Below are 17,962 nucleotides of genomic sequence, written 5' to 3'. Positions count from 1 at the left end.
CTTTATACTGTGTTAGAAACTGTTCCGTTGGATTACTCCACAATTTTTTGTAGCAAGTTTCATTGGTTGTCTGTGAAATTTCATTGAATAAAAATGTACATATTTCTTTTATCCAAATATTGCATTGAGATCCGAAATCTACACATAACATATGAATGAAATGGCGGCCGTACCCAATTACATTCTTTTTCTAACACATACAGGCTGTCTCTTATTCAACGATTGGTCCCTTGTAAGGAACCATCGGATTTGTTGAAAAACGTCCAATAGGAGGAGCAGTGCGAGCCAATAAAAAGACACTTGTGTGGCCGCGCCGTACCCTTTGAAAAAGCCACGTTAGTGGCGAAACATGTTAGGGAATTGTTTGTTGAATGCCAGATAGCATTTTTTAATAAGCAGGAATGTTGGTCTTTATTATTTAAAAACAATTGTGGTTGTGCACAATATTAAGTAAACTCACTTGAGAATGGGGTTAACTCAGCAGCATTATCTTAAGCCTAACCGGCATTTGTAGCGTGGAGCCAGTAAGCGGTTACTTATGTGGAGCTTTAAACATATATATAATACCGCAAATACTCAGTGAATTATTTTAAGCCTAACCGGCATTTTAGCGTGGATTCAGTAAGCGGTTATTAATGTGGAGCTTTAAACATATATATAATACCGCAAATACTTAGTGAATTATCTTAAGCCTAACCGGCATTTGTAGCGTGGATTCAGTAAGCGGTTACCAATGTGGAGCTTTAAACATATATATAATACCGCAAATACTCAGTGAATTATCAGTACAATACCACTAACAACTTTTAATGCCTAGGCGGACAATACGATGTAACTAGTTAATATCTGATACAAACAAAGAGCGCAGTCAAGTTACAGAGAGTAGCTATATTTTTTTGTAGTACTTTAATAAACTCATATGATTGCTATAACTCTTACACAGTAAGATTTCAACATTAATAACTTTAGTGACAAATGGTGAGAATATTACTACAACTCTCTTGTGAACGTATATTGTAATAGAAGAGTGGTCTTACAAAGTTATAGTTATATGTAACGCCAAAGCAGAGTCAGGAAAGTGCATAACAGGCAATATCTCTATGCAGCGAATCACGAACAGCTTGTTACCAATATTATTAAAGATCAAAGCATGCCAAGCGATGCCTCTGTATATTTAACTACGAACACCATGTTAGTAACATTCTCAATGCAGATAAATACAATAACAACCCAATATAATTAAAATGTTACTCAAGTTTGTTGCTATTACAACAATTATATTATATATTATCAACCTTGCAAATTCAATTTAATTTTAGCAACACATCCAACTTTTCTGTGGTGGTATAAGCATAATGTTCCTGTAGACATAAGTATTTATAAACATACGATAAAAAGATTCTACAGGGGTTAACTTGTTAACTGACTGACTAGTGTTACTATACTCCATATAGACAGCACTATCTGTCTTTATTTAGCTAGAAGTCTATCCAAAAACAGTAATCAGCATATATTATTTCCTACAATATTATACCAAGATATATGAACAAATATATAGCACAAGTAATATAATTGTAAGGAAACCAGACATTATTACACAAAAATACATATTAAATGTAATACTATATGCAATACTAATAAATTTGGTGATACTATTGGATATTTGTGTTGAATACATCCAATATTATAATTTGAATTGAACGGTGAGTCACAGACCACATATATAATATTAGAGCAAATATCATAACAAAGCAGCTCTACTAAAACTGACGAACTCTGAGAATGCACGGAGTTCCAAAATATTGAATGGTAATCTCGCCTCCTGAGATTTCCAAACCCCTTGTGCTGACAGAGATCCCCAGACAGCCTCCCAACCTAAAAGACTCGCATCTGTAGTGATCAAGGTCCAGGTTGGATGAATCGAAGAGACCCGTAGAACTATATGATGGTGATCTAACCACCAAGTCAAAGATAGTTGAACATTGGAATTCAAAGATATTAAAAATGATATCCTAGAATCCCTGCACCATTAATTCAGCATAAAAAACTGGAAAGGTTTCATATGAAAATGAGCAAAGGGAATTGAATCCAATGCTGCAGCCATGAGACCTAAAACTTCCATGCATATAGCTACTGAAGGAAATAATAGAGACTGAAGGTTCCGACAAACTGAACCCAATATAATTGTCTCCTGTCTGTTAGAGACAAAGACATTGACACAATCTATCTGGAAAGCTAAAAAAGGTGACCCTTGTCTGAGCAACCAAGGATCTTTTGATAAAAAGATCCTCCAACCATGTCTAAGAAGAAACAACAAAAGTTGAATTGTATGAGATTCTGCCGAACGAAAAGACTGAGCCAGTACCACGAGATCGTCCAAATAAGGAAACACTGAGTACCTTGAAAAGATTCTCAGAGCTGTCGCTAGACCAGAAGGAAAAGCAACAAATTGGTAATGCTTGTAAAAAAAAAAAAAGAAGAGAATCTCAGAAAATGAAAAATAATCTGAATGAAGATATGCATCCATTGTATCTATTGTAAACAAATAATGCCCTTACTGACAAAAAAGGCTGAATAGACCATATCAACACCATTCTGAAAGAAGGAACTCTTATATGACAAATCAAAAAGATTGTCTATCTTTGGGACAATGAATAGTTTTGAACAAAACCCCAAACCCTGTTCCTGAAATGGAACTGGTATGAATATCCCAGATAACTCCAGGTCTGAGCCGCGCCTTGAGACCCCAACGGGTAACCAGCCTTTACACAAAAACAAATCATAATCCGATACTTGTTGCACTAAAGTATCCAACCAGAAAGTTTAAGCATTTGCAACATCAGCCAAATAAATTGCAGGCCTAAGAAAAGGACCTGAAATAAAATAATTTTCCTTAAATAAGATACAAGTTTCACATCTGAAGGAAAAAAATAAATACTATATTCTATAGGAATAGTAGTATGTTTAGCAAGAGTAGAGATAGCCCCATTAACTTTGGGGATCTTCCTCAAAACTTTAAACTAACTGCCGGCAAAGGATACAATTTAAAAACCTTAAAGAAGGAATAAAAGAAGTCCCAGGCCTATTCCATTCCCTAGTATCATGAACTGGGAAAAAAAACACCTCTGAATGAAACCACAGGAGGTTAATGAGCAGAATTTAAATGTTAGCTTGTCTTAAATCAAAAGACTAGACTCCTCAATATCCAATATAATCAACACCTTTTCAACAGCGAATGTACTCTATTTAAAAATAAAAAAGTAGATTTGTTAGTGTCAAATATCTGATGAAGTATATTCTAAATGAGAAAAAACATCATCAGAGAAGGATAATTCAGTATGTTGTCGGTCATTTAAAAATTCATCAACTAAATGAGAAGTTTAAAAAAGACCTATAAATTTTATTAGAAGGCGGGATGTCAGACAAAGCCTTTAGGATAGAATCAGAAAAACATTCTCATAGATTCCTAGGTATATCTTGTACATTAGATGTAAAAAGAATAGCAATAGATAATGCATAAATACTAATGGACTCTGCATGTAAAAGTTTATCATGATAACTTATTACAAACCATAGCTAAAGATAATATTCATAACATTATAATAAATGAACTTAGCTTTGGTAGGACTGATATCAGTCATCAGGAATCCAACAGTATTTTCTGATACAGGAAAAGTTTTTGGAATATCTTGCAATATGTAATAGAAAAAAACAACATATAAAGCAAAAATATCAAATTCCTTAAATGACAGTTTCCGGAATGGGAAAAAATGCAAACAGAACAAGCCTATAGAAACCAGAAGCAACTAAAAAGTGAGACTTAAATAATGTAAAAAAAACTGGCGCCAAGTATGACGCCCACATATTTTTTGGCGCCAAAAACGTCTGTAATAAACACGAGAGTCAAAAATGAAGCAACTACGTGAAAACTACGACGCCAGGAAATGACGTCAATGACGCAATAAATTCTAGCATTTTTTGCACCCGCGAGACTAACAGCCCGCAATTTAAAGGAAAAAAGTCATTTGAAAATTTTAGGTAAGAAAAATATTTCATTCATATGCATTTTCCCAAAAAATTAAACTGACAGTCTGAAAGAAGGAAAATAAACTGATTGACCTGAATCATGGCAAATATAAGTATAAAACATATATTTAGAACTTTACATATAAAGTGCCAAACCGTAGCTGAGAGTGTCATAAATAAAATAAGACTTACTTACCCAAAGACACTCATCTACATAAAGTAGATAGCCAAACCAGTACTGAAACGAGAATCAGTAGAGGTAATGGTATATAAGAGTATATAGTCGATCTGAAAAGGGAGGTAGGAGAAGAAATCTCTACGACCGATAACAGAGAACCTATGAAATAGATCCCCTAGAGGAAGACCATGGAATTCAAATAGGCAATACTCTCTTCACATTCCTCTGACATTCACTGCACTCTGAGAGGAAAACCGGGCTTCAGCCTGCTGCAAAGCGCATATCAACGTAGAAATCTAGCACAAACTTACTTCACCACCTCCATGGGAGGCAAAGTTTGTAAAACTGAATTGTGGGTGTGGTGAGGGGTGTATTTATAGGCATTTTGAGGTTTGGGAAACTATGCCCCTCCTGGTAGGAATGTATATCCCATACGTCACTAGCTCATGGACTCTTGCCAATTACATGAAAGAAACCTTATTACCCTATTAACCACTAAACCGCAACCCCCCCCACATTGCAATACACCTATTTACCCTATTAACCCCTACATCGCAATAAACCTATTTACCCTATTAACCCCTAAACTGCAAAACCCCCTACATCGCAATAAACCTATTTAACTTATTAACCCCGGGGCGTCACTAGGGTTGGTGTCACCCCGTGCAGTAAGTTATGGTCTCACCCCCCTCGTAATGTTTTTTTTTTTTTACTGCAAGAAGGGGATTTCATAGAAAAGGCAAACTTCTCCAATAGACAGAAAGCAGACACACACAAACACAAAAACACAGGCACACACACATAAACACTCACACACACTCAGACACACATAAAAACACACTCAGATGCACACACAAACACTCGGAAACACACTCAGACACACACACAAACACTCAGGCACACATACAAACACTTAGACACACACAGACAAAAACACTCAGACACACAAATATACACACACACACACAAAAACTCAGGCACACACACCAACACTTAGACACACACACACAAAAACACTCAGACACACAAATACACACACACAAAAACACTCAGGCACACACACAAAAACTCAGACACATACACATACAAAATATGTAAACTGCACTGCATTAATTATAAAGCTCACGTCTAGAGCTGCTCCCTGGCTCAGCAGAGCATCAAATGAAAGATAAACAGTGCACTCTAAAAATAAATCACTAAAGAAAAGGTTTAGGCGCACGAACTATGAAAATTCTGCTCTGTGACTCTGTTCCAAGTCTGTCAGTGCACAGCCCCGGGCCGCGTGCCTACCGCTTCTTATGGCCAATCACCTCTGCACTCTGCCCACCCCCCCGCCTGCCATCCCCTCCTACCTCTTCCGTGTGCACTTAGTGTACCGTAACCGTACCAGTCTGGTGGGCATCATACGTGGTTCCTTCACTTTAGAGACAGTGTCAAACATGCCCCTCACGATTTCCCAGTTCCCGTTTAAAGAGACAGCACAGCAGTGAGTGACTCCACTGCTCCACACGTGACTGAGCAGTGAGCACAGATAGGCAGGCAGGTTTAGGCTAGCAGCGCAACTTCGCAAGCCCCACGGCACGCCCACAACATTCATAGTGAAATTGGGCAGGGGAGGAGCAAAGTACAAACAAGCAAAAGCAGCCTGAAAAACTATTTGTGGAAATTGCAGCGCAGGCTCAAGGGGCTCAAGTGTGTCTACAACACTAATGTTCACAACTGCTGGCCCCTCTAATAAAAAAAATATATGCATCTCTACATTGTAATTTTTTTAATTTTAAAAAAAAATAATTAAATTTTTTTTTGCTGGTGGTGTCACCCCCTGGAGGGTGTCACCCGGGTGCGGTCCGCACCCCCCTAGTGACGCCTCTGATTATTCCTTCAAACCGCCAAAACCCACAACGCAAATAACTATTTAAATAACTAAGTACACTAACCCAGTGTTTTTCAACCAGTTTGCCGTGGCACACTAGTGTGCCGTGAGAGATCCTCAGGTGTGCCACAGCAGACTGACAATAGTGAGGGGGTGTACCTCTTTCAAATTTTGAAATATTGGGAGGTATGTGACAGGCTCATCAGGCATCATTTACAACCATGACATTGACATTCATTCACAGACAATCATTATGATTGTTTGTGAATGAATGTCAATATGTCATGTATAGTTTGTAGGAGGCATGGCATGACAGCACAGTACAGTGTGTGTGTATATATATATATATATATATATATATATATATATATATATATATATATATATATATATATATATATATATATAAATATATATCCTGTATTAGGCTACAATGTGTGATTTTGTAAAATTTTGGGATGGTGGTGTGTCGCAGGATTTTTTTATGTAAAAAAGTGGGCCACGGCAAAAAAAAGGTTGCAAATCACTGCACTAACCTAACACCCCCTAACTTAAAAACCCCTAACTAATACATTCTAAAGTTACAAAAAATTAAAAAAACTAAGTTTACAAAAAATAAAAAAAGGCTAACATTACAGAAAACAAAAAATCTAATTTCCAAATTTAACAAAATTAAACCTAATCCCTATGAAAATAAAAAAGACCCCGCCAAAATAAAAACACCCCCTACACTAAGAATAAACTACCAGTAGCCCTTAAAAGGGCTTTTTGCAGGGCATTGCCCCAAGATAATCAGCTCTTTTACAAAAAATATACAAAGTCCCACCTAACATTAAACCCCCCCCACCCCCCAAAATAAAAGAACCTACCACTAAAAAACCTAAACTACCCATTGCCCTGAAAAAGGCATTTGTTTGGGCATTGCCCTTAAAAGGGCATTTAACTCTTTTACTGCCCATCACTAATCTAAATAAAACAAACCGCCTCAATAAACCCTTAAAAAATACTAACTCTAACCCCCAGGTTGGTACTCACAGTTCCTGAAGTCCGGCAGAGAAGGTCCTGTTCCAGGCGGTGAAGTCTTCTTCCAAGAGCAACCTCTTCTTCTTTCAGGAACATCCTACGCGGAGCGGTGCTGAAGACCGCAGAGCTGATGACCGGCGACCACGGAGCCATGGAGCGTGGAGGATCCTCTTCGTACGATTTCCGCCGTACACTGAATAGTGAATTCAAGGTACGCGATTAAAGATGGCGTCCTTTGAATTCCTATTGGCTGATTTGATTCTTCCAATTCAAATCATCCAATAGGATGAGAGCTACTCAAATCCTATTGGCTGTTCAAATCAGCCAATAGGATGACAGCAAGTGAAATTTTATTGGCTATTCAAATCAGCCAATAGAATTTCACTTGCTCCCATCCTATTGGCTAATTTAAACAGACAATAGAATTTGAGTAGCTTTCATCCTATTGGATGATTTGAATTTGAAGAATCAAATCAGCCAATAGGAATTCAAGGGACGCCATCTTTAATCACGTACCTTGAATTCCTTATTCAGTGTACGGGGGAGATCGTACAAAGAGGATCCTCCACGCTCCATGGCTCTGTGGTCGCCGGTCTTCAGCAAAAGAAGAGTTACCCGAGAGGCTGCCATTATACCCAGATTGTAAGCCTTGATCATTAAAGGGACAGTCAAGTACAAAAAAAAAAACTTCCATGATTTAAATAGGGCATTTAATTTTAAACAACTTTCCAATTTACTTTTATTACCAATTTTGCTTTGTTCTCTTGGTATTCTTAGTTGAAAGCTAAACCTAGGAGGTTCATATGCTAATTTCTTAGACCTTGAAGGCTGCCTCTAATCTGAAAGCATTTTGACAGTTTTTCACCACTAGAGGGCGTTAGTTCATGTGTTTCAACTAGAGAACATTGAGCTCAAGCACACAAAGCTCCTAGGAGTCAGTACTGATTGGCTAAAAATGGAAGTCTGTCAAAAGAACTGAAATAAGCGGGCAGTTTGCAGAGGCTTAGATACAAGGTAATCACGGAGGTAAAAAGTGTATTAATATAACCGTGTTGGTTATATATAATATAACCATGCTGGGGAATGGGTAATAAAGGGATTACCTACCTTTTTAAACAACAACAATTCTGGTGTTTACTGTCCCTTTAAGTGACTTGTGAGTGTACTGTGTTTTTATACATAATTTGAAAGTCAACCAATTAACATACTATTGGAGAGTCCTCTATGCTTTTTATATTTCATATACTGATTATGAAAATACATAAATCATCTTCAATAAGTATGTCATAATGTAAGATCATTTCAAACAAAGCATGGTGTCCTTACATCAGGTGTCAGGGCGTTGTTATCGGACGTTTGACTGGATAGCAGGATGTGCGTAAAGCCATCTTCCTTCCGTACTACTATGTCCCGAAATCTGCAACTGCTCTCATTCTGACGGACACTGTACCGCAGCCTTTTATCAAACACGTAGTCTTTCTCTACGTCTAGTTTCCGTTTCACCGCATGGGAGTTTAATCCTCCATTAGTCAAAGGTTCTCCTTTGTGGAAAGAAAAGGAAAATTATTTTAAATGACAGCACATTCTTATTTCTGAATATTCTGTTGAATTTGTCCAGACTCAATATTAAAATGAATAATTTATACTATTATTAAATGATTTATTATTAAATCACATAATTAAACATTACATTATATTGGCCTAGATTTTAGAAGAACCCATATGTTTTCATGAAAATATTTTCTTTGGTCACGTCACTATATAAATGCTACAATTCATGTGACTTTATCTAAGGTTTATTATATTAAGTGCTAGTGTGCAACAATTTTATCTTGTGAATAAGCAACATACATCTCAAACAAACATATTTATTGTCTAAGACAGCTTATCTGTATAATTTGTAAATACATCTCTTTAAGGATGTTACAAATTGTTTTAAAGGCAGAAATAACCTTTTGAAAGTGAATGGAACTTTGATGACACATAAGCTACCACGCACTACATTTCCAATATCGATGATAACCTGTCCCCTTCATATTGTAATACAGAAATACAATCATGATGGAAGTTTATAGTTGAAATATTGTGAAGGTTTTAGGCAGCTTTGCATTGCATAAACCCCACCGATACTTTGCTTTGAACATCTGACAGAGGTATTCCTAACCATTATACTGCTAATTGCAATTGATAAATTTTTTTCCAGCCAACAGTGTGTTATGTATTTATTTAAAAACAGAATTTATGCTTACCTGATAAATTACTTTCTCCAACGGTGTGTCCGGTCCACGGCGTCATCCTTACTTGTGGGATATTCTCTTCCCCAACAGGAAATGGCAAAGAGCTCAGCAAAGCTGGTCATATGATCCCTCCTAGGCTCCGCCTACCCCAGTCATTCGACCGACGTACAGGAGGAAATATGCATAGGAGAAACCATATGATACAGTGGTGACTGTAGTTAGAGAAAATAATTCATCAGACCTGATTAAAAAAACCAGGGCGGGCCGTGGACCGGACACACCGTTGGAGAAAGTAATTTATCAGGTAAGCATAAATTCTGTTTTCTCCAACATAGGTGTGTCCGGTCCACGGCGTCATCCTTACTTGTGGGAACCAATACCAAAGCTTTAGGACACGGATGAAGGGAGGGAGCAAATCAGGTCACCTAAATGGAAGGCACCACGGCTTGCAAAACCTTTCTCCCAAAAATAGCCTCAGAAGAAGCAAAAGTATCAAATTTGTAAAATTTGGCAAAAGTGTGCAGTGAAGACCAAGTCGCTGCCTTACATATCTGGTCAACAGAAGCCTCGTTCTTGAAGGCCCATGTGGAAGCCACAACCCTAGTGGAGTGAGCTGTGATTCTTTGAGGAGGCTGCCGTCCGGCAGTCTCATAAGCCAAACGGATAATGCTTTTAAGCCAAAAAGAAAGAGAGGTAGAAGTTGCTTTTTGACCTCTCCTTTTACCAGAATAAACGACAAACAAAGAAGAAGTTTGTCTGAAATCTTTAGTGGCCTCTAAATAGAATTTTAGAGCACGGACTACGTCCAAATTGTGTAACAAACGTTCCTTCTTTGAAACTGGATTCGGGCACAAAGAAGGTACAACTATCTCCTGGTTAATATTCTTGTTGGAAACAACTTTCGGAAGAAAACCAGGCTTAGTACGCAAAACCACCTTATCTGCATGGAACACCAGATAGGGCGGAGAACACTGCAGAGCAGATAACTCAGAAACTCTTCTAGCAGAAGAAATTGCAACCAAAAACAAAACTTTCCAAGATAATAACAATATCTACGGAATGTAAGGGTTCAAACGGAACCCCTTGAAGAACTGAAAGAACTAGATTAAGACTCCAGGGAGGAGTCAAAGGTCTGTAAACAGGCTTGATTCTAACCAGAGCCTGAACAAACGCTTGAACGTCTGGCACAGCTGCCAGCCTCTTGTGAAGTAAAACAGATAACGCAGAAATCTGCCCCTTCAGAGAACTTGCAGATAATCCCTTCTCCAAACCCTCTTGTAGAAAGGATAAAATCCTAGGGATTTTTATCTTGTTCCATGGGAATCCTTTAGATTCACACCAATAGATATATTTTTTCCATATCTTATGGTAAATTTTTCTAGTTACAGGCTTTCTAGCCTGAATCAGAGTATCTATTACAGAATCTGAAAACCCACGCTTTGATAAAATCAAGCGTTCAATCTCCAAGCAGTCAGTTGGAGAGAAACCAGATTCGGATGTTCGAATGGACCTTGAACAAGAAGGTCCTGTCTCAAAGGTAGCTTCCATGGTGGAGCCGATGACATATTCACCAGGTCTGCATACCAAGTCCTGCATGGCCACGCAGGAGCTATCAAGATCACCGAAGCCCTCTCCTGGTTGATCCTGGCTACCAGCCTGGGAATGAGAGGAAACGGTGGGAAAACATAAGCTAGGTTGAAGGTCCAAGGTGCTACTAGTGCATCTACTAGAGTCGCCTTGGGATCCCTGGATCTGGACCCGTAACAAGGAACCTTGAAGTTCTGACGAGACGCCATCAGATCCATGTCTGGAAAGCCCCATAATTGAGTTATTTGGGCAAAGATTTCCGGGTGGAGTTCCCACTCCCCCGGATGGAATGTCTGACGCTTCCCAATTTTCCACCCCTGGGATGTGGATTGCAGACAAGTGGCAGGAGTGATCCTCCGCCCATTGAATTATCTTGGTCACTTCCTCCATCGCCAGGGAACTCCTTGTTCCCCCCTTATGGTTGATATATGCAACTGTCGTCATGTTGTCTGATTGAAACCTTATGAATTTGGCCTTTGCTAGATGAGGCCAAGCTTTGAGAGCATTGAATATCGCTCTTAGTTCCAGAATGTTTATCGGGAGAAGAGACCATAGACCCTGAGCTTTCAGGGGTTCCCAGACCGCGCCCCAGCCCACCAGACTGGCGTCGGTCGTGACAATGACCCACTCTGGTCTGCGGAAGCTCATTCCCTGTGACAGATTGTCCGGGGTCAGCCACCAACGGAGTGAATCTCTGGTCCTTTGATCTACTTGAATCGTCGGAGACAAGTCTGTATAATCCCCATTCCACTGTCTTAGCATGCACAGTTGTAATGGTCTTAGATGAATTCGTGCAAAAGGAACTATGTCCATTGCTGCAACCATCAATCCTATTACTTCCATGCACTGCGCTATGGAAGGACGAAGAACAGAATGAAGAACTTGACAAGAGCTTAGAAGTTTTGATTTTCTGACCTCTGTCAGAAAAATTCTCATTTCTAAGGAGTCTATTATTGTTCCCAAGAAGGGAACTCTTGTTGACGGGGAAAGAGAGCTTTTTTCTATGTTTACTTTCCATCCGTGAGATCTGAGAAAGGCTAGGACGATGTCCGTATAAGCCTTTGCTTTTGACAGAGACGACGCTTGAATCAGGATGACGTCCAAGTACGGTACTACTGCAATGCCCCTTGGTCTTAGAACCGCTAGAAGGGACCCTAGTACCTTTGTGAAAATTCTCGGAGCAGTGGCTAATCCGAAAGGAAGTGCCACAAACTGGTAATGCTTGTCCAGAAAAGCGAACCTTAGGAACTGATGATGTTCCTTGTGGATAGGAATATGGAGGTACGCATCCTTTAAATCCACCGTGGTCATAAATTGACCTTCCTGGATGGTAGGAAGGATCGTTCGAATGGTTTCCATTTTGAATGATGGAACCCTGAGAAATTTGTTTAGGATCTTGAGATCTAGAATTGGTCTGAACGTTCCCTCTTTTTTGGGAACTATGAACAGGTTGGAGTAAAACCCCATCCCTTGTTCTCTTATTGGAACTGGATGAATTACTCCCATCCTTAACAGGTCTTCTACACAATGTAAGAATGCCTGTCTTTTTATTTGGTTTGAAGATAATTGAGACCTGTGGAACCTTCCCCTTGGGGGTAGTTCCTTGAATTCCAGGAGATAACCTTGAGAAACTATTTCTAGTGCCCAAGGATCCTGAACATCTCTTGCCCAGGCCTGAGCAAAGAGAGAAAGTCTGCCCCCCACCAGATCCGGTCCCGGATCGGGGGCCATCCCTTCATGCTGTTTTGGTAGCAGTGGCAGGCTTCTTGGCCTGCTTACCCTTGTTCCAGCCTTGCATCGGTCTCCAGGCTGGTTTGGGTTGAGAAGTATTACCCTCTTGCTTAGAGGATGTAGAAGTAGAGGCTGGTCCGTTTCTGCGGAAGGGACGAAAATTAGGCTTATTTCTAGCCTTAAAAGACCTATCCTGAGGAAGGGCGTGGCCCTTTCCTCCGGTGATGTCTGAAATAATCTCTTTCAAATCAGGACCAAACAGTGTTTTGCCCTTGAAAGGGATGTTAAGCAATTTTGTCTTGGAAGACACATCCGCTGACCAAGACTTTAGCCAGAGCGCTCTGCGCGCCACTATAGCAAACCCTGAATTTTTCGCCGCTAATCTCGCTAATTGCAAAGCGGCATCTAGAATAAAAGAGTTAGCCAATTTAAGTGCATGAACTCTGTCCATAATCTCCTCATACGAAGATTCCTTATCGAGCGACTTTTCTAGTTCTTCGAACCAGAAACACGCTGCCGTAGTGACAGGAACAATGCATGAAATTGGTTGAAGAAGGTAACCTTGCTGAACAAACATTCTTTTAAGCAAACCCTCTAATTTTTTATCCATAGGATCTTTAAAAGCACAATTATCTTCTATGGGAATAGTAGTGCGTTTGTTTAGAGTAGAGACCGCCCCCTCGACCTTAGGGACTGTCTGCCATAAGTCCTTTCTGGGGTCGACTATAGGAAATAATTTCTTAAATATAGGGGGAGGCACAAAAGGTATGCCGGGCCTTTCCCATTCCTTGTTTACTATGTCCGCCACCCGCTTGGGTATAGGAAAAACATCGGGGGGCACCGGAACCTCTAGGAACTTGTCCATCTTACATAATTTCTCTGGAATGACCAAATTGTCACAATCATCCAGAGTAGATAATACCTCCTTAAGCAGTGCGTGGAGATGTTCTAATTTAAATTTAAATGTTACAACATCAGGTTCAGCTTGTTGAGAAATTTTCCCTGAATCTGAAATTTCTCCCTCAGACAAAACCTCCCTCCTGGCCCCTTCAGATTGGTGTGAGGGTATGTCAAAAGCGTTATCATCAGCGTCCTCTTGCTCTTCAGTGTTTAAAACAGAGCAATCGCGCTTTCTTTGATAAGTAGGCATTTTAGATAAAATATTTTTAATAGAATTATCCATAACAGCCGTTAATTGTTGCATAGTAATAAGTATTGGCGCACTAGATGTACTAGGAGCCTCTTGTGTGGGCAAAACTGGTGTAGACACAGAAGGGGGTGATGCAGTACCATGCTTACTCCCCTCATCTGAAGAATCATCTTGGGCACTATTATTATCTGTGGCATCATTGTCCCTACTTTGTTTGGACACCATGTCACAATTATCACATATATTTAAATGGGGAGACACATTGGCTTTCATACATATAGAACATCGTTTATCTGATGGTTCAGACATGTTAAACAGGCTTAAACTTGTCAACAAAGCACAAAAAACGTTTTAAAATAAAACCGTTACTGTCACTTTAAATTTTAAACAGAACACACTTTATTACTGAATATGCGAAAAAGTATGAAGCAATTGTTCAAAATTCACCAAAATTTCACCACAGTGTCTTAAAGCCTTAAAAGTATTGCACACCAAATTTGAAAGCTTTAACCCTTAAAATAACGGAACCGGAGCAGTTTTTACATTTAACCCCTATACAGTCCCAGGAATCTGCTTTGCTGAGACCCAACCAAGCCCAGAGGGGAATACGATACCAAATGACGCCTTCTATAAGCTTTTTCAGTGGATCTTAGCTCCTCACACATGCATCTGCATGCCTTGCCTTCCAAAAACAACTGCGCATTAGTGGCGCGAAAATGAGGCTCTGCCTATGACTAGAGAAGGCCCCCATCTGAAAAAGGTGTCCATACAGTGCCTGCCGTTTTTTAACAACAATCCTCAAGATTATAATAACTATAAAGCGCTATAATCTGTCAAATATGCTTAGCAAGTAATCGTTTTAGCCCAGAAAAATGTCTACCAGTTATTTAAGCCCTTATAAAGCCTTTATTCTTATACTTAATCTAAGAAAATGGCTTACCGGTCCCCATAGGGAAAATGACAGCCTTCCAGCATTAACAAGTCGTGTTAGAAATGTGGCCATCATACCTCAGGCAGAAAAGTCTGCCAACTGCTTCCCCCAACTGAAGTTACTTCATCTCAACAGTCCTGTGTGGAAACAGCAATCGATTTTAGTAACGTCTGCTAAAATCATCTTCCTCTCACAAACAGAAATCTTCTTCTCTTTTCTGTTTCAGAGTAAATAGTACATACCAGCACTATTTTAAAATAACAAACACTTGATTGAAGAATAAAACTACATTTAAACACCAAAAAACTCTTAGCCATCTCCGTGGAGATGTTGCCTGTGCAACGGCAAAGAGAATGACTGGGGTAGGCGGAGCCTAGGAGGGATCATATGACCAGCTTTGCTGGGCTCTTTGCCATTTCCTGTTGGGGAAGAGAATATCCCACAAGTAAGGATGACGCCGTGGACCGGACACACCTATGTTGGAGAAATACTTTTTTTTATTGAGATAAGTACACATTTACAGGCAAGTCTTGCAACATAGCATTTATACATCAAAATGCAGTCAATACAAATAGTGACCTAATAAAGCCTGTATTGAACACAGAATGAGACCTCAAGATAGTTTATTTTAAAAAGGATCCCCTATTAATCTGTAATAAAGCTTAGGATACCCACTGATAAAGAGTGACCTCTCTTGGAGCACCTAATATGTCAGTAAAAGGGAAGTACCAGCCGATCAAACATATAGGGCCACTCTTGGACCCTTAGTAGATCAAGAATCTTGCTTAAATCTCAAACGCTAGCTAAATAGAACAAGAAGCAGTGAAAGTTTATAGCAGGCCTATGTAGAGGGTAACATTATGCACTAGCTTAAGTTAACTATAAGTCCAGATGTAAAATTAGAAACTTTAAGGTATTTATACATATCAGTTAAATAAAACCAAATAGAGGTGGTTCCATAATAGAAGGTAGAGGGAAGCAGCACTCTTACTCCATGGTCCTTAAAATCCAAAAGGTTTATTTCAAAAAATGTTAAAACACGTAGAAAAGTGGACAAGCACAGCACAATACAAATGCAAGCTATACCTATAGCTTGCATTTGTATTGTGCTGTGCTTGTCCACTTTTCTACGTGTTTTAACATTTTTTGAAATAAACCTTTTGGATTTTAAGGACCATGGAGTAAGAGTGCTGCTTCCCTCTACCTTCTACTATTTGGATTGGGCTTGATCCGCATTTTTAGCTGGCACCACGCCAACAGTGCTTCTCTTTTCTTTTGCCGATTTCTTGGGGCTGCAATTGGATAGCAGCGCACACACCCCCTTCAGGCTGTAGCGACGTCACTCTCCTACCCAGTGGTTCCATAATACACTATACACAAACCTATAAAGGGCCGATCAAGCTAAAAGATGGCTGTATCTAAACCAGAAGGTGAAAAATTAAATCATAGCAAACAAAATATATGCTTACCTGATAAATGTATTTCTTTCCGGATATGGAGAGTCCACAACGTCATCAATTACTAGTGGGAATATCACTCCTGGCCAGCAGGAGGAGGCAAAGAGCACCACAGCAAAGCTGTTAAGTGTCACTCCCCTACCCATAATCCCCAGTCATTCGACCGAAAGGAAAATGGAAAAAAGGAATAACACCAAGGTGTAGAGGTGTCAGAGGTTTAGTAAAAAAAATAACTGTCTTAAATTTAAGGGTGGGGTCGTGGACTCTCCATATCTGGAAATAAATAAATACATTTATCAGGTAAGCATAAATTTTGTTTTCTTCCCGAAGATATGGAGAGTCCACGACGTAATCAATTACTAGTGGGAACCAATACCTAAGTTAGAGGGCACAGATGAGTAGGGAGGGAAAACAAGACAGGCAGACATAAACAGAGGGCACCATCACTTGAAGAACCTTTCTCCCAAAAGAGGCCTTAGCCTGGTGGCCAGGTTCTGTATTCCCACCAGTAATGAATGCAGTTGTGGACTCTCCCTGTATTTAGAAGGAAATGTATGCTTACCTGATAAATTATTTTCTTTCAGAATGATGACAGTCCATAGGGCTCCATAACATATGGGATTTAATCCCCGTCACTAGAAGGAGACCAAGAACCCACACAAGAGCTTAAAAGGGACAGTCAAGTACAAAATAAACTTTTATGATTCAAATAGGGCATGTCATTTTAAACATCTTTCCAATTTACTTTTATCACCAATTTTCCTTAAACCTAGGTAGGTTCATATGCTTATTTCTTAGTTCAAAAACAGATAAACAATGGCACTATAAAAAGTAAATTTATGCTTACCTGATAAATTAATTTCTTCTATGGTACGACGAATCCACGGATTCATCCTTTACTTGTGGGATATTATCCTCCTGCTAACAGGAAGTGGCAAAGAGCACCACAGCAGAGCTGTCTATATAGCTCCTCCCTTAGCTCCACCCCCCAGTCATTCGACCAAAGGTTCAGGAAGAAAAAGGAGAAACTAAAAGGTGCAGAGGTGACTGAAGTTTAAAATAAAAAAATATAATCTGTCTTAAAATGACAGGGCGGGCCGTGGACTCGTCGTTCCAGAGAAGAAATTAATTTATCAGGTAAGCATAAATTTACTTTTCTTCTATAAGGTACGACGAGTCCACGGATTCATCCTTTACTTGTGGGATACAAAGCTACAGGACACGGATGAACGGGAGGGACAAGACAGATGGTTAAACAGAAGGCACCACTGCTTGAATAACTTTTCTCCCAAAAATAGCATCCGAAGAAGCAAAAGTATCAAATTTGTAAAATTTGGAAAAGGTATGAAGCGAAGACCAAGTCGCAGCCTTACAAATCTGTTCAACAGAAGCATCATTTTTAAAAGCCCATGTGGAAGCCACCGCTCTAGTAGAGTGAGCCGTAATACTTTCAGGAGGCTGCTGTCCAGCAGTCTCGTATGCCAAACGGATAATGCTTTTCAGCCAAAAAGAAAGAGAGGTAGCCATAGCTTTTTGACCTCTACGTTTTCCAGAATAGACAACAAAGAAGATGTTTGACGGAAATCTTTGGTTGCTTGCAAGTAAAACTTCAAAGCACGAACCACGTCCAAGTTGTGCAACAGACGCTCCTTCTTAGAGGAAGCATTAGGACACAGAGAAGAAACAACAATTTCCTGATTGATATTCCTATTAGTAACAACCTTAGGAAGGAATCCAGGTTTGGTACGCAAAACCACCTTATCAGCATG

General features: G+C 39.5%; 1 protein-coding gene across 1 annotated transcript in view; it reads right to left on the bottom strand.

Moving 5' to 3' along the window:
- CDYL2 (chromodomain Y like 2) overlaps positions 1 to 17,962 on the bottom strand; it is a 454,107-nt gene that overhangs the window by 151,244 nt on the left and 284,901 nt on the right. The window contains exon 3 of the mRNA XM_053700586.1: positions 8,427 to 8,641. Coding sequence (XP_053556561.1) covers positions 8,427 to 8,641 — 215 coding nt within the window. The remainder of the gene's footprint in view (positions 1 to 8,426; positions 8,642 to 17,962) is intronic.

Source organism: Bombina bombina, chromosome 1 (assembly GCF_027579735.1).
Source record: "Bombina bombina isolate aBomBom1 chromosome 1, aBomBom1.pri, whole genome shotgun sequence".
Lineage (NCBI taxonomy): Eukaryota > Metazoa > Chordata > Amphibia > Anura > Bombinatoridae > Bombina > Bombina bombina.
The sequence above is the reverse complement of the archived record's forward strand: the minus strand, read 5'-3'. Positions and strand labels throughout refer to the sequence as shown.